The sequence below is a fragment of the Schistocerca cancellata genome, chromosome 8, assembly GCF_023864275.1.
Source record: "Schistocerca cancellata isolate TAMUIC-IGC-003103 chromosome 8, iqSchCanc2.1, whole genome shotgun sequence".
NCBI lineage: Eukaryota > Metazoa > Arthropoda > Insecta > Orthoptera > Acrididae > Schistocerca > Schistocerca cancellata.
Window position 1 is genome coordinate 376,833,886 of NC_064633.1, and position 22,004 is coordinate 376,855,889.

General features: G+C 46.0%; 1 protein-coding gene across 1 annotated transcript in view; it reads right to left on the minus strand.

Moving 5' to 3' along the window:
* Nucleotides 1-21,649, minus strand: part of LOC126094463 (Krueppel-like factor 16) — a 279,943-nt gene extending 258,294 nt beyond the window's left edge. The window contains exon 1 of the mRNA XM_049908846.1: nucleotides 20,820-21,649. Coding sequence (XP_049764803.1) covers nucleotides 20,820-21,444 — 625 coding nt within the window. The 5' untranslated portion in view covers nucleotides 21,445-21,649. The remainder of the gene's footprint in view (nucleotides 1-20,819) is intronic.
* Between the last annotated feature and the right edge of the window lie 355 nt (nucleotides 21,650-22,004).

Genomic DNA, 22,004 nt, shown 5'->3' on the forward strand with positions numbered 1-22,004 from the left:
AGGTATTAAGCAGTCCTTTTATGCACGCCACATACGCGAAAAAAAAAAAAAATAAAATAAAAGCCAATAACGACACACTAGGCAGTAGATTCTGCTATGCACTTCAGTGATTTTCCGAGCATACATGTAGATGTAAATTAAGGTGGAGTGACAAAGTTTACAATGTCATCAACACGAGGAACTATTAGAAGCAGTGTATCAAAGAGACAATATAATGTTCCTCTAACAGACAACGGTGTGAAACTTGCAACAGTTGTCAGTGAGCGTATTCAGAGAATATAGAGGCCATCTGATTTGTTTATAAACATCGTTAATGATACTCTACTGAGTTTCTTCTTGCTTTCTTTCCTAATATATGATAATTGTTGCAATAAAAAGTTTACAAAGAAATCACAATTTAATTGTCCCTCAAGGAGGGGGGGGGGGCGAAGAAAAACCTTACCAAAACGTGAGTTTGCAGTTTGCAACTGCCGACGAAGTCCCATTATTCTACCATATGAACTTTCGAAATGTGCAACGATAGACGCGGACGCGATGTACAGGGCGTCCCGAAAGGCCGAAAGGTACATGACAACTTCGTCGAAACTATTTTTAATTAACTTAGAGAATAAAACTAAAGTTTGTCTCATCACCAACTCAAAACGCCTTTGACTAGTCCGTTAGTGAGGCACCAAAAGAATCGCGGATCCCTTGTACGTCAGTTCACCGTGTACTCCTAACGCCTCTACACCTGTTTCCGCACACACAGCAACTGTTACAAGAAATCACACCACAAAAAGCCAAAGCGTGCTGAATTTACTCGGGACATTATTGCACGTGTAGATAGAGCTGAGGCACAATGCATTTTCGGATGACTCAACTTATGTATGTAAGAAACGTTAATAAACATAACGTACGCATCATGTAGAGCTTGATTAAAGAATGAGAAAAATTGAGTTGTTGCTTCCTACAAACAACTTTTTCTCTAACTTAACTACAAGTCGAGTAACGATAATGAAGTTGCAAAGGATCTTTTCGGACTTCTTGTATATTATTGGTGAGTGAAACAGTGTCACTAGTTTGCCGGTGTTTTCGCACGCGAGAGAAACGCACTGGCCGTGTGGCCGTGCTGCAGTAAGCGGGACGTTGTCCTACTGAGAAGGGCCAGCAAGCTTTCCCGAGTCCGCCGCAGCCTGCGGCAATAGGCTCTCAGTTCTACACTGACAAATCACACAAGTTAAAGGCTCTTCGCCATGTCCATTAGCTGCCATTCCAAAGGAAATCTTCACATTACTCCCCCGAGACACCCTGAAATTTCCTTTTACTGTTCCTAAAAGTCAGAAATCTCCTTTATAGCGTCTTGGCCAGCAATCAAAACAAATTTGACGGAAAAACAGAATGTTAGAACAGTCCGATACCTGTAGCTAGAGTTTAGTATAAAACACGCCTGACCGATATCACACACTGCAAAGAACAATTACGGCGCCGTAGTGGCATGGAATGGTTTTTGGTCACAAAAGCAACAATCACGTTCCATGACGATGTTGACTGTCACACAGTACGTAGTTCGCAACGTATAAAAATAGAGTGTTGGATTCTGCAAGTCTGCAATGAAACGAAATCCGATAAACCAACCCATATGCCATATTACGACAGATTTAGTAGAGTGGTTACGCAGACGTCATCCACCCACATGAGATCAAGTTAAATGCAGCATTCACTTGAAGAGGTGGGGAGCATAATTTAACGAGTGTGATTTGGCACTTCCACGCGTAATAAACGTATATACTGAGGTGACAAAAGTCATGGCCTCATGGAATAGCTATGTTCACATACACAGATTGCGGTAGTAGGCCTATGGCGTACACAAGATATAGAAGGGCAGTGCATTGGCGGAACCGTCATTTCTTCACAGGTGATACAAGCGAAAAGGTTTCCATAGTGATTACGGGTCGCACGACGGGAATTTAGACACTTTTAACGCGGAATGGTGGTTTTAGATAGACGCATGGGACATTCCATTTCGGAAATCGTTTGGGAATTCAATTTCCGAGCTCCGCAGTGTGAAGAGTATGCCGATAGGTTTTGTTTTGTTTTGCTTTGCTTTAGGGCGCAAAAGACAATTGGGGTCATACGCGACCAAGTCAAGACTATAGAACACGAAGACAGAGAGAAGTTAAAAACGACTATACGTCAGTCCCAACTGGCATAATAGATGACAGATAAAAACAGGCACGTTGAAAAGGCGTACCATGCAGAAATAGAGGTCCAAAACTAAAAATTAAACTGCGTTCGCCATATTGCTTTGGCAGATAAAAAGTAAAACGCGGTCCACAGCCCGCGCGTCATTTGCTAAAACGGCCGATAACTCAGAGGGCAAACCCAAGCGGGTACGTCAACGCTTAAAAATGGTCATTCATTCCATCAGAAAGTGGCGGACAGTTAAAACTCGGGCGCAATGTGTACAAAGTGGTGGGGTAGTGCCAGTTATCAAATGTCGATGGCTAAAAAGGTAGTGCCCATTACGCAGCAGACAAGCAACACTGCGTGAAATAACCGCAGAAATAAATGTGCGACGTAGACGCTCGTATCCTTTACGACAGAGCAGCAAAATTTGACGCTAAGTGACTGTGGCAGCAGACGACCAACGCGAGTGTCTTTGCCAACAGCACGACATCGCCTGCAGCGCCTCTCCTGGGCTTGTGACTATGTCGGGGGGAAAACCGTGGCCTGGTCAGATGAATCCCGATTTCAGTTGTTAAGAACTGATGGTAGGGTTGGAGTGTGGCGCAGACCCCATGACGCCGGGGACTCAGGTTATCAACAAGCCACTGCGCAAGCTGATGGTAGCTCCATAATGGTGTGGCTGTGTTTACAAGGACTGGACTGAGTCATCTGGTTTAACTGAAACGACCATTGACTGGAAATGGTTGTGTGAGGTTCCTTTGAGGCCATTTGCAGCCATTCATATGCTTCATACGTTCCCGAACAACGGTAGAATGTTTGTGGACGACAATGTGCCATGTCACCGGGCCACAATTGTTCGCGGTTGGTTTGAAGAACATTCTGGGTAATTCGAGCTAATCATTTGGCGACCCAGGTCTCCCGAAACGAATCCTATCTAACACTTATGGGACTTGAAGATGTCACTTCGTGCACAAAAATCTGCACCGGCGACACTTTCGCAATTACGGATGGCAGTGCAGTCTGCATGGCTCAATATTTCTGCAGGGGACTTCCAGCAGCTTGTCGAGCCCGTGCCACGTCGAGTTGCTGCACTACGCCAGACGAAAGGAGGTCCGACACGATATTGGGAGGTATCCCATAACTTAGTGTATTGTCTGAATTGAAAGGAGAGCTTAGTGTCAGACAAAGGTCCAGCTAAATGTTCCGGCGTAACATCAAGCGCCAGCACGTCCACATGGAACGTAACCGCAGAGAAGGCTGCGAGACGACGTCAGCCAATAGAACGCTGACTAGGACCGAACCACGACAGGAGCGCCCTCTATCCGAAGAGAATATAAGCGCCGCTCCTGCCAGCCTCGGCCGCACTTTAAGAGAGGCACTACAAGACGGGCGATGGAAGTGCCGTACTAGAAGACTAGCAGTGACATTAACGATAGCAGTGACTTGTGTGATTAGCTTGCGTGGAAATGGTATACATCGAAGGACACTGATTATTTACATGTCGCACACTGATTGCGACCCATCATGTAGAAACGAAAGTTAAGTATTGTCAGTTTAGTTACTGTAATAAACTCCATTCATACGATTGGCTTTTATGTTGTCTAGCTATCCGAGGAAACAGCTCCCTAGGCACCCTATATTACACGAGTGGGCAGGATCCCACACTAAATGGAAAGGAATATGGGAACAGATAGTCGGAAGCTCGTTTGAGCTAGATTGCATTCAATGACGGAAGGAATTCTTGTCAGGTCTGAAACCGAGTGTCACTGACTAGACATGACACTGGTCTCGTCTCCACTCCACTGTCTACTATGATTTGTTTGCGATCTTTTAATATGGTTACGAGTGGTATACCATTCCTTGTAGACGCTTTGTACAGTATGGGGCCACTTCATGTTTCGACACACGATGGGAGTCACTTTCTTTGAAGTTCTAGTAGAATGGTTGTGATTATGTTTTTAACGGCACCATACTACTGGTTCATCGGTCCCTGCATTTCATGAGAGAAACGCGTAAAATGTTACAGTGGGCACTTGCCTGCTCGAACTATATGAGCCAAAGAATTTTTAAAAGGGGCGTGACAGTAATTGTCGCATGATAGGTAAAAGAAAATTGCGATAAACCAGGCAGCGTCGTGCACAACAAGGTGGTGGGGGGGGGGGGAGACGGTTAACCTGCGGTCGCATGGGTGGTACCCGCCGCAGGGGGGGGCTCTGCTCCTGAAAGTTGAGGAGTATTAACAGTTTAGTGCAAAATCTGTTTTCCCCTCTGGAATTCAACACTGGGGCAGTGGGTGTCTCGCCATCCGCCTGCATCTGACATACTGAGGTAGGCAAGCAGAGAGCGTGCCGCAGGTCGGCCAGCAGGGCGCACTCGACAAGAACACGCCCTACTGCCGGTACGAGTAGCTGCCGCAGCTGCAGTGAGGAGGCTCCTCACGACGCAAAAGGAATTCTTGGGTGAGTCTCTTACAGGTAGTGCGTAGTTGGCACAGCACAATGGCATCTTTCCGAGAGGCCCGGAAAGATGTATGCCACAACTTAGCGGTCCCCTTAATCGCCTGTAACTTGTTTTCGGTCGTTGTAGCCAGCCACGCCAATCCCAGAGACTCAAAATATCGCGTAGAGGTCGTAATCGACGTCTAGTTGATCTCCTGCAGTGGTGTCTACAGCCAGACGGTCGGCATGTTCATTTCCTGGAGTGCCTACGTGGCTCGGAAGTTATTGTAGCTTGGTGAACGCAACCTTTGAGTAGGCCGACGTGACGTCACGTAGTGGATGCGGGAAGAGCATTTTTATCTTTCGGCAGTTATCAACTACTTATTAATTTTTGAGAACTGTACTAGATCATCGTTAAGGGTACGTAGTGTCTCCTTTCTGCCATTCTGTCGCGTCTCCACGCCTTACTGCGAAGAATCCATAGAACCGACTGACACATCAATGCTATATGCCTTACGTCAGCGGTGGAGTGTTACATGACCGCCTGGTACACGTTCTACACGACGGCGACCAGCCAGTTCTTTTAAGAAGGTGACTAATAGTTTGTCCGGCGCCATAAAACCCTTTGAACGAATCAGAAAGCTGCAAATCTGCAAAGTAACGGTTTATTAGTTTTCGTCTACCTTTGTTTAATTTGATTTATATTCCTTGCAAGTTTTCTTGTAATGATTAATTCTTCTTCTCTGTTACTGTATGACAACGTTGTTTCCAAAAGTCTCAAAGTTCTTGATTGATTTTCTTCGAAGTTTTACACGACGCGCCAACAAACATTCGGACGGGTATAGCCTATACACGGATGTGATGATGTTTTGCTTTGTGGGGCGCTCAAACGCGCGGTTATCAGCGCCCGTACAAATTCCCAACCTTTACTCAGTCCAATCTCGCCACTTTTCAAAAAAATGGTTCAAATGGCTCTGAGCACTATGGGACTCAACATCTTAGGTTGTAAGTCCCCTAGAACTTAGAACTACTTAAACCTAACTAACCTAAGGACATCACACACACCCATGCCCGAGGCAGGATTCGAACCTGCGACCGTAGCAGTCCTGCGGTTCCGGACTGTAGCGCCAGAACCGCTAGACCATCCCGGCCGGCGCCACTTTTCATTAATGATGAGGACAACACAAACACCCAGTCATCTCGAGGCAGGTGAAAATCCCTGACCCCGCCGGGAATCGAACCCGGGACCCCGTGGTCGGAAAGCGAGAACGGGACCGCAGAGGGCAGAAGTCACGGGATACCTTCTAATATCGTGCTGGACCTTCTTTTTCCCTCCGTAGTGCAGCAGCTTAACGTGGTGCCCTGCAGAAATTATAAGCCATGCTGCCTCTATAGACGACCATAATTCAAAAAGGGTTCAAATGGCTGTGAGCAGTATGGGACTTAACATCTGAGGTCATCAGTCCCCTAGAACTTAGAACTACTTAAACCTAACTAACCTAAGGACGTCACATACATCCCTGCCCGAGGCAGGATTCGAAACTGCGACCGTAGCAGTCGCGCAGTTCCAGACTGAAGCGCCTAGAACCACTCGGCCATCGCGTCCGGCCGACCATAACTGCGAGAGTGTTGCCGGTGCAGGATGTTGTGCACGAATTGACCTTTACATTATGTCCCAAAATGTTCGATGGGATTAATGTCGGGCGATCTGGGTTGCCAAATTATTCGCCCGAATTGTTCAGAATGTTCTTCAAACCAGTCGCGCAGTGACATGACAACGTTCTTTGTAAAAATAATGTACGTGGACGGCTGCAAATGGTCTCAAAGTTGCCAAACAAGCATTTCCAGTCAATGATCGGTTCAACTGGACCAGAGGACGCACGTAAACACAGTCCACACCATTACGGAGTCACTATCAGCTGGCACAACGCCTTGTTAACTTGGCTCCGTTGCTTCGTGGGTTCCGCGCAACACTAACCCTACCAACAGCTCTGAACAACTGAAATAGGGATTGATGTGACTAGGACACGATTTTCCAGTCGTCTAGTCTCCAACCAAGCCCGGAAGAGACGCTGCAGGCGATGTGTTAGCAAACGCTTGCGCGTCGGTCGTTGCTGCCAAAGCCCATTAACGCCAATTTTCGCCGCACCGTGCTAACGGATACGTTCGCCGTACGTTGCACATTGATTTCTGCGGTTATTCCACGCAGTGTTGTTTGACTGTTAGCAAAGACAGATCTACGCGAACGCCGCTACTCTCGGTCATTAAATGAAGGTCGTCGGCCACTGCACTGTCAGTGGTGACGGGTGAAGCCTGAAATTTGGTATTCTCAGCACACAGTTGACGCTGTGGGTTTCTGAATATTTAATTCCGTAATGATTTCCGACATGGAGTGTCCCAAGCGTCAGGCTCCAACTAGCATTTCGTGTTCAAAGTGTGTTAATTCCCGCCGTGCGACCACGTCGGAAACCTTTTCTTATTAATCACCTTAGTACAAGTGACAGCTTCGCCGATCCACTACCCTTTTATAACTTACCGCCATCTGTGTACGTGCATATTGTTACCCCATGACTTGTCACCTCGGGGTATAATTTTTCAACAAAAATGTACAGATTTTCTATTAAAACCGACTGCGAAGAAGAAAATGTGCTTTGCTGTGACTGTGCGTTTTCCGCGCGCCAATGTTTTCGTTTTCTTTCCCGCAGTCACTTTTAAATACGATAGCGGGGCATGTAAGACATTAGATAAACAGTTTCTCCCATATTTATTCATCCTAAACTATAACTTTAAAGAAAAATTGCATACACAACAGCCGCGCGGGATTACTCGAGCGGTTTAAGGCGCTACAGTCATGTACTGTGCGGCTGGTCCCGGCGGAGGTTCGAGTCCTCCCTCGGGGGTGTGTGTGTTTGTCCTTAGGATAATTTAGGTTAAGTAGTGTGTTAGGTTAGGTACTGATGACCTAAGCAGTTAAGTCCCATAAGATTTCACACACACATATGAACATTTTTTTTTTTTTTTTTTTTTTTGCGTGCACAACAAAATGCTGTTTTGTTTTCTTCCTCGCATTCAGTTTAAACAGAAAAAAAGACAACTGTATTTATGCTCCATCGGCTTATGATTGGAATACTACAAGGGAATCTGAGTGCTCTGAAACTTATCCTAACCGTTCACAACTATGCTGAATACTGTAACAGATCTAGAAAAGTAAATAAACGGCTCTGAGCACTATGAGACTTCCGAGGTCATTAGTCCCCAAGAACTTACAACAACTTAAACCTAACTATCCTAAGGACATCACACACATCCATGCCCGAGGCAGGATTCGAACCTGCGACCGTAGCGGCCGCGCAGTTCCAAAATATTTAGCAAATGTGAAGAAGCACCGCAGAGTTCGCTAGTTAACAATAAAACATAATGTGTTAGATCAATAATTTCTCTCTCTCTGGTTCGGGTCAAATCAACAGAGATGCGGCGCATAGACGTAGGCGTTGTTTGTGTGGCCGAAGACGTCGCGTTGCGGCGCGGCGCGCCAGACGGCCAAGGAGCGAAAGCCAAGGCGAGTGAGTGAGCGGCTGCTCCCTTGAGAGGCGGAGGCCCAGCCGCCGGCCCGACGGCCTCCACGGGCGAAGGCCGCGCCGCACGCGCGCAGACTTGGCGGGAAAACGCGCTGCGGCCACGCCCGCCGCTGCTGCCTTCTCACGTCGCTTCACCGACTCTCCGTAAGCCACACGCCCTCGCAATACCTCGCGCTCTGTTCCCCAATACTCTACTAATTGCAGATCGATCTTGTCTCAGTCATCACCCTGCGTTCTTCTGTAGCGCCACATTTCGAAAGCTCCTTTCCTCTTCTTGTCTAAACTATTTATCGCGCACGTCTCACTTCCATATAAGCCTAGACGCCAAATAAATGTCTTCAAAAAAGACTTCCTGACAATCTACATTCGATGTTAAATGACTCTTCTTCAGAAACGCTTGTCTTGCCATTGCCAGATACAGTTTGTATCCTCTCTACTTCGGCTATCATCAGTTATTCTGCTTCGTAAATAGGAATACTTATCTACTGCTTTTAGTGTGTTTTACTAATATAACTCTTTCAGAATCGCCTGATTTAATTCGTCTCCATTCCATTACCCTTTTTTGGCTTTGTCGATGTTTATCTAATATCGTCCTTTCAAGACACTATCCATCCCGTTCAGCTGCTCTTCCAAGTCTTTTGGTGTCATACGGAATTTATGTCATCGGCAAACCTCAATGTTTTTATTTCTCCTATCTGAACTTTAAATCCTTCTCCAAGTTTTTCTTTGGTTTCCTTTACTGCTTGCTCTATGTACAGGGGATAGACAAAATAATGCGAACAGTGGTGGTAATGGGATGGTTGTGTGTGACGGTCAACAACGCAGCTAAGGCACGTGCCACGCTGGACTGTGCGTGTTCAGTACGGACTAGGCATCAGCGCAGATTCTTTACGAGTAGTTCACACTTCATACTCGCATTCAGAGGGCGAGGCCGACGTGCAGTGAAAGACCTAACAGAGTTCCAAAGAGGGCAGATTGTGGGGGCTCGATTAGCTGGAGCATCAGTAACCAACACAGCCAACTTATTGAATGTTTCAAGAGCGACTGTCAACGATCATGACAGCCTACAAAACACACGGGAAGACATAGTTTAAACGTAATAGTAGGGGCAAATCGAAACTAAATGACAGATCATCGTACGCTAACACGAATTGTCAATTCAAAACAAAACTACGACGGCTAAGGTAACTGCAGACATCAATAGTCATCTTCAAGACCCGCTATCTATCAACACTGTCCGCCGAGAACTCCATAAAGCGAATATTCGAGGACGAGCTGCTATACCGAAACCATTAATGACGACAACCAATTTAAAGAAGCGTAAAACATGGTGTGAGGAGCATAAATCCTGGACGGCTGATCCGTGGAATTACGTCATATGGTCGGAAGACTCATCGTTTTCGAAATTTCTAACATCGGGCCACGTTTACGTCTGAAGAACGCCAAAAGAAGCCTACAATCTTGATTGTTTGATTCCAACGATTAAGCATGGAGGTGGAAGCGTAAATGGTATGGACAGCCATATCCTGGTATTCTGCTGGTCCCATCATTACTCTCAAAGGCCGTGTTACAGCCAATGATTATGTGAACATTTTAGGTGATTAGGTGCTGCCCATGATTCAAATGTTGTTCCCAAAAATGAATGCGATATTTCAGGACCAAAAGCACCCATTCATACAGCCAGGACAGTACAATCGCGGCATGAGGAGCATGCAACTGAACTGCAGCTTCTTCCCTGGCCAGCACATTCCCCGGCCTTTAACATTATCGAACCCTTGTTGGCGGTATTGGAGCGCAGACTCCGGGATAGATTCCGCATCCCCCGTCATACAGGAGTTAGAAGAGATTCTGATCGAAGAGTGGCATAACATTCCAACGGAGACTATACAATCACTACATGCCAGTATTCAAAGAAGAATTGAAACTGTATTAAGGGCAAATTGGGGTCCGACTCATTAATAAAGTGACCGCAGCAGCAGCGCGGTTCCGGACTGAAGCGCCTAGAACCGCTCGGCCACAGCGGCTGCCTTCCTTTATGTACTTGTCTTCTTGTTGTAGTTTTCAGTTTGAAGACTGGTGCAGCTCTATGCTGGTCTATTCTTGCAAGCCTCTTCATCTCTGCGTAATCACTGCAACCTATATCTGAACGTTCTTATCGCATTCTATCCTGTCTCCCTCTACAGCTCTACAGTTTTTCGCACCCCCCCCCCCCTCCCCTGACCACCCATCCCTATGTAACAGATCTCCAAATGCTTCAGGATGCGCCCTGTGAACTGATACCTTCTTTTAGTCAAATTGAGCGAAAAGTTTATTTCTTCCCCAGTTCCATTCTTCAGTACCGCTTCATTAGCTATCCAAATCACCCGTCTATAAACTTCAGCATACTTCCGAAGCTTCTATTCTCTTATCTGAACCGTTCATTGTCCACGTTTCACGTCCAACGTGCCTTACTTTCTCATTTAATGAGGAAATAACGTATTTCTCGACAAATAGCTCTGGGTCACTCGCCCCTAGTCAATATGCATTACCTGTTCTGCTTTCTTCAAACTAGCACCGGATTCCATACACTGTCCGGCGGGGCAGAATGACAGGACGTTTCGAGCAGACTTTTTTTACAGGCGTTGGGGGCAGCTGCCTCCCTATCTCCAGCTGGATATTTCGAACTCTGAATAAAGTTATAGTTTGTAAAATGGTTGGCATTCCAGACTCCCATTTGATTTTGTGATCCCTCATTTACGCTTAAAGCATTTTTTTTATGCCCAACCATAAGTTAAGGGGATGTTAGTTTATTCAGAGTGGCCCAGGAGGAATTTCAAACATTAAAAGATATGACAGGAACAATCGTTCGAATCAAAATAGTCTGCTTAGTAAACATGAACTGACGTGCACACCTTAAGAACTATGAGTACTTCATCCTCGCTACTGTGAAACATCTCTTCTACTGAAAAAAAACTCTTAGCTATTAAGGTATATATATTAGAGCCCACGTTTAGTAGGCTTTTTGCTTCGAATGATCATTCGTGTCATATCCCCGAATATTTAACATTCCTCCTGCGACGCCCTGTGTTTTCAGTACAAGTATTTTCATGATATTTTACACTAGTAAATCAAGTATTCAGGATAAGACCTATCTGTTCAGGGTATAAACTAAGTTCTTTACCGGTGCCGTTATTTACACTACTGGCCATTAAAATTGCTACACCACGAAGATGACGTGCTACAGAAGCGAAATTTAACCGCCAGGAAGAAGATGCTGTGATATGCAAATGATTAGCTTTTCAGAGCATTCACACGAGGTTGTCGCCGGTGGCGACACCTACAACGTGCTGACATGAGGAAAGTTTACAACCGATTTCTCATACACAAACAGCAGTTGACCGGCGTTGCCTGGTGAAACGTTGTTGTGATGCCTTCTGTAAGGAGGAGAAATGCGTACCATCACGTTTCCGACTTTGATAAAGGTCGGATCGTGGCCTATCGCGATTGCGGTTTATCGTATCGCGACATTGCTGCTCGCGTTGGTCGAGATTCAATGACTGTTGGCAGAATATGGAATCGGTGGGTTCAGGAGGGTAATACGGAACGCCGTGCTGGATCCCAACGGCCTCGTATCACTAGCAGTCGAGATGACGGGCATCTTATCCGCATGGCTGTAACGGATCGTGCAGCCACCTCTCGATACCTGAGTCAACAGATGGGGACGTTTGCAAGACAACAGCCATCTGCACGAACAGTTAGACGACGTTTGCAGCAGCATGGACTATCAGCTCTGAGACCATGCCTGCGGTTACCCTTGACGCTGCATCACGGACAGGAGCGCCTGCGATGGTGTACTCAACGACGAACCTGGGTGCACGAATGGTAAAACGTCATTTTTTCGGATGAATCCAGGTTCTGTTTACAGCATCATGATGGTCGCATCCGTGTTTGGCGACATCGCGGTAACGCACATTGGAATCATGTATTCGTCATCGCCATAGTGTCGTATCACCCGGCGTGATGGTATGGGGTGCCATTGGTTACACGTCTCGGTCGGCACTTTGAACAGTGGACGTTACATTTCAGATGTGTTACGACCCGTGGCTCTACCCTAATTCGATCCCTGCGAAACCCTACATTTCAGCAGGATAATGCACGACCGCATGTTGCAGGTCATGTACGGGCTTTTCTGGATACAGAAAATGTTCCACTGCTGCCCTGGCCAGCACCTTCTCCAGATCTCTCACCAACTGAAAACGTCTGGTCAGTGGTGGCCGAGAGCAACTGCCTCGTCACAATACACCAGTCACCACTCTTGAACTGTGGTATCGTGTTGAAGCTGCATGGGCAGCTGTACCCGTACACGCCATCCAAGCTCTGCTTGACTCAATGCCCAAGCATATCAATGCCGTTATTACGGCCAGAGGTGGTTGTTCTGGGTACTGATTTCTCAGTATCTATGCACCCAAATTGCGTGAAAATGTAATCACATGTCAGTTCTAGTATAATATATCTGTCCAATGAATACCCGTTAATCATCTGCATTTCTTCTTGGTGTAGCAATTTTAATGGCCAGTAGTGTAGAAATTATGATTGTGTAAATTGTGCCTCCAGTTAAAGGTGTGGCGCAGCCTTCGTCTGTGACTTGGGTCCGGTTAAGAATAGTTCCGTTACCCGAGTAGTGTACGAGCATACGAAGTCGGTGCGCGCCGGCAGCTGCCGCCGTGGGAGGCAGGGCCACGCGCGCGCGACGTGGTGAGGCGTCGAGTGCCGACTCAGCAGCTGCAGCGTCCTGCGTTGCCAGCGCAGCCACGCCTCTGTCCGCGCACCGGCGGCAGGGGCGCCGAACAGGTAGGATTAGCGACCGGCCCAGCTGGGCTCATCCGACACCACAGCGCTGTCTAGGAGGCTAGTTTCTCCTTTAATTAATCTGGTCTTTGGCCAAAGCTCTGCTTCGAAAGAGCGTCAGCCAATGTCCATCTTCTCATACTCCTATTCTACATCTATACTTCGCTTGCCCTCTTATAGTGTGCGGCGGAGAGTACAACGTGTAGCAGTGTGTAATTTTCGGCCTTTCCTGTTCCAGTCGCAAATGGTAAGCGGGAAGAAGGAGTGTTGTCAAGCCTTAAGACCTCCAATTTTTCCTTCGCGTGTATCTTGTAGGAAGCAATAAGAATACGGAGGAGTTTTAATTTGATAAATGTCTACCTCCAAAGGTGCACGTTCTGCCCTAAGTTCATCCGTTTATCAGTTTCGCCAACAAGACCAGTAAAACAAGCCACTACACCTACAATCCCCACGCCGCCTCATTGTGTGTAAGTGGAAGTACTTCGTGTTCCACATTCACATTACCCTGTTCGTCGTGAACCGAGTGTGGAAAGAACAAGAGTTGGTAATCTAGGGCGTGAGTTATAATATCTAATTTTAACTTCGTCTTGTCAACTTATGCAGGAGAAAGCAATATGTCTGTTGTTCACTCTTCTTAGAGTGGACGCTCTAGGAATTTTTAACAGTAAACCACATCATGATGTATACAGCACACCTCTTTTAGTGTAACTTGAGTTCGGTGAGCTGCTTCGTAAGACTTTTGCATTCACTGAATTAACCTGTGTCAAATTGCACTGCTTTCCTTTAGACCTTTCCTGTTCCCTCTCAATCCTATGTGCCGCGGGTTACCCGCCCGGACATCTGTGCGTGCTGAAACGCCGCTTCCGGCAGGAGATGGGCCGGCCCCGGAACGAATGCGCCCAGAGGATTAACGACGAGACGCGGCGTGTCGGCCAGCTTTGATGTGACACCGGACTGGTACCCATGTCACGCCTCAGTTACACTGTTCGCAAACCACGGCTTTCGTTCACTTTCGCATGAATAACACTACATGCAGACAGTTGGGGTACACACATTACGTCCCGGGGGTAGCTGGGTGTTGACAGGAATGGCATCTGGCCACCCATTAAACTAACCATGCCAAATCCGTTAATTCCACGCCGAACCTCCACCGACGCGGGACAAAGATACAAGAAAACCTTATCTGGTACGGGTTTCAAACTGACGAGAACAATTTTCAAGGACTAGGCGAACGTGGGTTTTGTAAGCTACCTCCACCGCAGGTGGACTACACTCGCTGAAGATTTTTCCAATGAATCTCGATCTGACATGACTTTACTACGATTTGATTTGTACGTCCTTTCCGCCTTAAGTCAGCCCGTGCGCCCGCTTCCGTTGATGATCTCCAATCGTGTAATATAAAAGGACGGTTCTTTCGACGTATGTATACGGAATATGTTCCATTAGTATACGGTGAGGGAGAACAGCGAATCCCTACACCAAGCGTCAGTCCTATGCTCATTTTCCTGCATTTCATTGTAATTTTCTTGCGTTGCCACTTCTGTGTGCAATGGCTTCGTGGAGCACCAAACACTACCTACTCGGTCTTTTATTTATAGGACCATTACTGTTCGCAATATAATACACCCTTGATGTACATACGATGCTACTTTTACGTCTGTATATTTGTCTCCAGTAAGAATGAGAAGCATTATTCTATTTGCTGATAGCTCGTCAGATTCTGTACGTTCGAAATATTACGAGACAATGTGGAACTTCACCTAACGACTTTCGAAAGTTCAGGAAATAATGTCAAGGTGTGCACCGTTGTCTGCGCCTCGCGGACAGACAAAGCGAGCTGAGTTTCGTAAAGTACTTGCTGCGAGAATTTACGCCTCCCCGATAGCCGTAAAAATATTCCCGAATTTTGTAACAGACTCGCCTAGACATCTGCAATTTTGGTGTTGGTGCGCAAGAAGCTTTCACTCCGCTGTTCAGTGGAAGATTCATGCCGAAAACAATCCCTAGGCTATGACGAAGTCGTTCCTAAGAATCCTTTTCTAGGAGTTCTAATGCAGGGAATCAAATCACTAAATAGCATGCAGTGGAGTAAAAATTACTAAGAACACCAAGAGATGACCATAAAACAATAGCTGAAAATGTACGAGTGAGGCAGAGAGGGGAAATCATGAACACGAATAAAAATAAAACAACAACAATAGAAATGTGATGCTGACTGCATATATTTTATGCAGGGATGCACACTGTAAGAGTGACAAGAACCTGCAACAGATTCATGACCAGTGTCTGTAGTACAGGCAGCTTGTGAGCGACCTTTCAACACATCCTGACTGTACAATTTGATCACAACCTCCATAAAATGGATCTGAACTTGTCCAGCCAGGTAAATTTTACGATCAGAACCCTCAAACGCAACAAATGTTGTTTTTGTATCGAAAGTATCAGGGATGTAATCAATTATGCTGTGTAAATTTTTGTGTTAACGAGTCGAGCAAATGATACGACGTCCACGAACCTAAAACCCTAATATTGCATGCGTTGCGTAGTAATCAAGAAAGGAGTGAATAAAGCAAATCAAGACATAAATATAACACGAACTGCATTGACATGAGAGAGAATTAAAGAAAAAATTTCTTATATCATTAAGACATGTTAAGCAAATTCCTTTATATATATATATATATATATATATATATATATATATATATATATATATATATGAACCGAAAGAATTATACCGTTGACATTGCGTTATTGTTACCGCCTTCATTTAGAACACTGGCTTGATGCAACTCTCCATGTTAGTCTTATGAAATTCTTTTCATCTCTGAAGAACTACAGTAACTTACATCCCTCTGAACCTACTTACTGTATTCGATCCTTTGCCTCTTTCTAACACCCCCACCCCTACCCCCTTCTCTACTAAATCGACGATTCATCATGCCTCGGCCAACTGATCCTTCTCTTCGTCAACATGTGCCACAATTTTTTTCCTCCAATTCGGTTCAGTGTCTCTCCATTAGTTATTCGATCTAACATCTATTTTCAACAAACTTCTGTAGCTCAGCTATCCTCCTCTCGTCTTTTCTGATGATCGTCACGGTTCAGTTCCGTACCAAGCTCACTCCATATAAACACCTCCAAGTAAGACTTCCTGGCTTCGAGATTAGCAAATTTCTTTCTCAGACATGCTTTCTCTGCTATTATCTGTCTGCATTTGATATCTTCTTGACTTCGGCCATGAGCTATTTTTCTGCCCAGATAGTATCTCATCTGTGTGCTTTAAAGTGGCTCATTTCCCGCATCTAATTCTGTCAGCACCATCTCATCTAATTCGAGTAGTTTCCACTACCCTAGCTTTAGTTTTGTTCATGCCCTTCTTATAACCTCTTTTCCGGACACCATCCACTTCGTTCAACCGCTATTCCAAGTCCTCTGTCGTCTCTGAGAAGGAGCTGCACAAGAAATAAAGCAAATCAGACTGAAGATGGAGCATTTGCTGACGTGCTCAAGTGGAGAGTAATGTCTCGTGCAGCGGAATTCTTACAGATTGTCGAATCCGCCAATTAAATGAGGACATCGTAAAGAGAACTGGAGTGCTGAGCCACGGGAACTGGAGGACTACAAGCGGGGGCTTGGGAAGATCGACAAAACCGTCTATTGAGATGGAGAGGCAGTTGCGGCGACAACAGTCCATTACCACAACCGCCCCCAATGAATGGCTTCGGATGACGCCATAGGTGGATGCTCGCACTGAGCCCCTGAAACCAAGTTGACAAGCAGAGGCGGCGTGAATGACGGTGCCTCGGATTGGGGTCCAGCGGCTGCGGGCCGTGGCTGGAACTCCAAGGTGAGCGATCCATTAGCATGGAACCGGCGCGCCGCGGGCCCTGCCCGGCAATGAACCCTGCCGGCGCCGCCCACCGCCAAGGTCACCCACACCTGCCGCACCGCGCATGCGCCAGCTTTTAAAACGCTCCTTTGTCCAAAGCCAATACTTACCACACAGTTAAATAGCCAACTGCTCGGCGCCGCAGCGACAACTCGTTATCAAAACCTCACACTACCTACAAAAGCCACAGGGCGCACACGAGGTCGACTCGACTGTCAGAGGTACTGCCTGGATAGGCCTGCCGATTAACGCAACCGTCAGTGTTTGAGACAGTCCTAGACAATTTCAACCTGGAAGTTGTACAGCATGTTGCACTCCATTGCAGGGTCAACTAACATCCTGTCGGAAACACTTGCTACATGGCGAAACTGTTTTAGTCACTGCCTTTCTGCCAGCAATAGCACATAGTTTATAATGTAGGGACTTTGAGACACATAGGCATTTCGACTAGGGCTGGCAAGGAGGGCGGAGGAATGCCAGGACTGATCAGCGGATACGGGCACCGACTGCGAAAGGCTAAGAAGTGTTTATGTTCCTAACCAAGTTTTGGAAGAAAAAAAAAGGTGCTGCTCGTAGTGAGAATGAGTTGTGAATGTACAACACAATTAGTTTTTACAACACCTATACTGGCAATTATCTGAACTTTAAAAAACTTAATCCAGTATAATCTGACTGGAAGGTTCGAAAGTGAGAAAAACGTCTGTGGAACGAACTACTGACGGTATATATTTACAGCTGCGAAGTATCGACAAGCCAAGCTAGCGACATACGAATCGATGCTATATCATATATACCACGGACGGAAAAAGGAACGACTGCTACATTCGTGTTAAAGAGACTCAGGTCGGAAAGCTCTTACAGACCGTAGTGAGCCAAGTAAATTCCAAGGGTCCGCTGCCACATTGCCAGGTGAGACGCTCAAGAAACTTAACAGGACAAAAACAAAAATAACAAAAATCCATACCAGAGACCAATACGATGAATGAAATCAGATCATCGTGGAAAAATAGATTAATCCGTTGTCAAAGCATGATCATTGCGAAAGGCGCAGTTTTAACTGTGGTAGAGAAATATGGTGATCACGTTGCTCCAGAACGATTTACGTTGACTTGGTACATATATCTTTTGTAAAGCAATCCTCGAACTACCACAGAAGTCCAAACAAATGGATTCTTGTATGGAACGAATTATATGACATATGGAACCAATAATTTTCCTGTATCTCATTCTAGCATCCAACACAGATCCCATTCCACAAGAAAGGCCGGCCGGAGTGGCCGAGCGGTTTTAGGCACTGCAGTCTGGAACCGCGCGACCGCTACGGTCGCAGGTTCGAATCCTGCCTCGGGCATGGATCTTTGTGTTGTCCTTAGGTTAGTTAGGTTTAAGTAGTTCTAAGTTCTAGGGGACTGATGACCTGAGAAGTTAAGTCCCATAGCGCTCAGAGCCATTTGATTTGAACCACAAGAGAGAGAGAATCTAAACACCACGCGCAATCAACAAACCTTCTCTCCAAATATTCCAATCAACAAACCATCTCTCCAAATATTCAACAAGAGGAGGCCATTAGCAATAGCTAGTGCTGACACAGATGGGATAAATAATAGGCCGTGAGCACATTTAAATAAACCAAGGTTACTCTCTAAGGAACCAAATGGAAATTGCGCATAACTGATTATTCAACAGTAATGTAAAGGTGGCTGGATAGGAATTGAACACGAGGCCAGTCCCTTGGGCATTTATATTACTAAAAATCTTCGTCGAAGACCATTAACATCTTTTCTAAAATACTTTTACTGTATCGTCACGATGACTTCATAACTGAAACTTAGTCCCGAATTTTACAGAAGTTATGTAAAAATCTTTGAAAGCGGAAAACGAGTCTGATGCAATGAACAACCTTGTTCGTCCCCATTGAGAAGGCGCCTGACAAAACCTCAGCTATTACGCTACTTGTGTGTGTAAAAAGATTGGAATGTGGCAACCATTTACGAAATGCAGTCCAAGTAAGTCAATTCGGCCGGTGTTACATTAAAATAGCCTATTCAATACTTTCTTGGGAAACTAGCACTGTAGAGCCTTGGGCGAGGTGTAAAAACAGGCACTTTGTCCTGCTTTTTAAAACATTTTAAAATATTGTCTGTGACTCGAGTGGAGCACTTATTGTCAACAAATTTTTCGTAGTGCTATTTTACGCGCTTTCGTGAATATTAGCCGAGGAATAGAAATAACTGATATTAATCGTTTTACGCCTATCATTCAGTGGAGTTGTTAAGGTAAAAAAAGTGCATAGTTCGCAAGGAGACATCACGTAGCACTAATATCTGGGACCTCTACGATACAGCAAACGACTCAAGTAATTTTAACATTTTGGTTATTGTTTCCGACCAGTTTCCAACTGTCGGTTAACAGGCATGCATCAGAAACACCGCACATTTAATTTGCTTCTAACGTCAATATATTACGCCTCGCCCCCATCAGTTGACATGTAGCTGCGGAGGTAAGAACTGTGCGTAAATTTCCTTCCAAGACAAAAACAATCTTCCATGTTAGATTAAAAAAAAAAAAAAAAAGCCATAGAGGAACACAATTACCTCTGCAGCCACGCAGACTCTTCTCACGTAGACATATTTTACCTGACCAATATTAATATTTAAAATTTTAACTCAAAAATTTAACTTAAATCCAATCATCAGTCGACTGTTTCCTTGGAAACATTTGCTGAGCAACGGGCGAGAAAAAAGAAAAACGACTCATGCGTACGCAACAAAGCACATGAAACTGTGGGGCAACAGAACGGTTAAAAATCAGACATAATTGCTTCAATAATGTTGGAGCAACAATAATTCCCCCCATGCGTACAGACTATCCTACGAGTGAGCCCGATTGTACACAGGTTATACGCAGTCAGCGCCAAATTTTTTTTATATTAGAATAGCAAGAGAAGTATTCTCCTGCCTATCACGAAGAAAAAGTCGAGTAGACGAAACAAACACTTTCTACACGACTTGGACCGACACTTATGGTAGACACGAGCCCAACAGATTATCTGCTCTTGTGTTGCTCTTTAGCGTTTCATATTTTAAATTACACTGGCAGTGAAACCAACCACATAGGGCAATAGAGCGCTATTATTGCTAAAGGCATGTTTTCTGCATTTAAATCTAGCCATGTAAAAAGAACGTGAACGTAAAAATGGTTTAGATGTCTAATGCTACGCGAGATAATAAGCGACTACCTAATATTACGAATACAAAATTCATTAAGTGTTACATGTAAAACGCTTCAGCCTAGATAGGCATCGAATCTGGATGTGGAGGTACATTTTTGACTGCTACGCGGCGTGTGTGTAATAACCAGCGGCTTATCGAACACGCCCCCCAGCAACGCCCACGCCAGCCCCTCCCACGAGCTTAACGCATGTGGCGGGCTGCCTAAATGCGTTGCAGTCCTGCTCTCACGGTCTCTTTTCGACCATCACATAATCAACTCCCTGCCCCGAAAACTGCTTCTGAAGGAGTTTCTGGGCAGAAGACGGATACTGACGAGTCACCCAACACCCTCGAGAATTTTGTGGATTAATGCTGAAATTGCGATGATTATTATATTGTAAAGGAAACCGAAAAGATGCTAACAGTGATGGTCGAAATAATTAAGTTTAGCTACTGAGAAACCATGAAGCATATCAGCAACAAATGTGGAGCCTCACTACGGAGATCGCCGTGTACAATATAAATCTGACGCTAAACAGATCATCATTATAATTGTAAAATTTTGTTTTTGGATAACAAACACATTCCAAGCGTTAAGTTTCATTAGAACTACACTTAAAACAGTACCGATACTTCCGAGGTAATACCTGGTACAAGCGTCTACGATCTAGAGCTAAGTAGAGCGCAATTAATTCTCAGAACTCACCTGTATGTGTTCGAAGATGGGCCTTCAGATGCGAACTCTTTCCGTATACTTTGTCGCAGCCGTCGAAGTCGCATCTGTGGACCTTCCGGGCGAGGGCAGCTGCGGTGTTGGCGGCCCGGCTGCTGGGCCTGCTACCGCCGCCGCTGCTGGGGGCTTTGCGACCCGCCCCCTGCCGGCCACTACCGCCGTTACCGGCCGGACGCTTTGTGCGCGCAGACGACGAAGATGACGCGGCATCGTTCATATCCACCTCGCACACAACTTCCTCCTCTTCTTCATCGATCATCAATTCGTCGGCTGCGCTGCTACCCCCGTCATCGTCACTGGGAACGTTGGGCACAGGTTCCTGTTTGATACTTGTTAAATCCGTCAGAATCCGCGCTACCATATACAACTCGGGGGCGGACCCCGCCGAGCTGGGCGACGCAGCCCCAGCCGTTGCGACAGCCGCCTCCGGTTCCCACAGTCCAGAACCGGGTACCTTGTCCACAATGACGGCAGCTCCACGATGTGGAGACAAGTCCAGAGGCACTGACGAGGCATTCCAGTTACCTCCGTTACCGTTGAATTTAGAATTAGACATAGCTATTAGGCATTGTGCCGCGAAGTTTATGTCCTGATCCATATCGAGATCTTCTTGCTCGATACGGGTGGAGTTGCTCGGCTGCAGCGTGGCGGCGGGAGGTGAACGGGGTCGGCTGTGAATCTCTGCGTTCTCACGAGTCAGCCCTCGACAGGGCTCTGCGCTGCTTTCCTTTGTTCGGCTGCGGCGTACTCGTGCTCATCCCTCCCTGCCGCGCCGATAGTGCGCACAACCTTCCCCTCCCGCGACGGTCGCACGACTGGCCTAGCGAGCGCCATGCCCCTTGAACAGGGCCCGCCGAACCTCTGCGCACAGCCACTGCGCATATCACGTGATCGTAGCGAGCGCACCATGCATTGGCTGTGACATCTGTCGGCCAGCATTCAAAGTAAACGTCGCGCTGCGTTTGGAAACCAAGAGATGTATCCACCCGAAACTTGTAAACATTAATATCATGCTACATGCAAAATATGGTAGGTAAATAACGTAAGTTTTTTAACGCTACACTATTGTTATCGAAATAAACGCAACCACGGTCTATTCTTTTAACGAACATTGCTGCGTAAATGGTGATGCACAATTGTTCAATTAACCAAAATCAA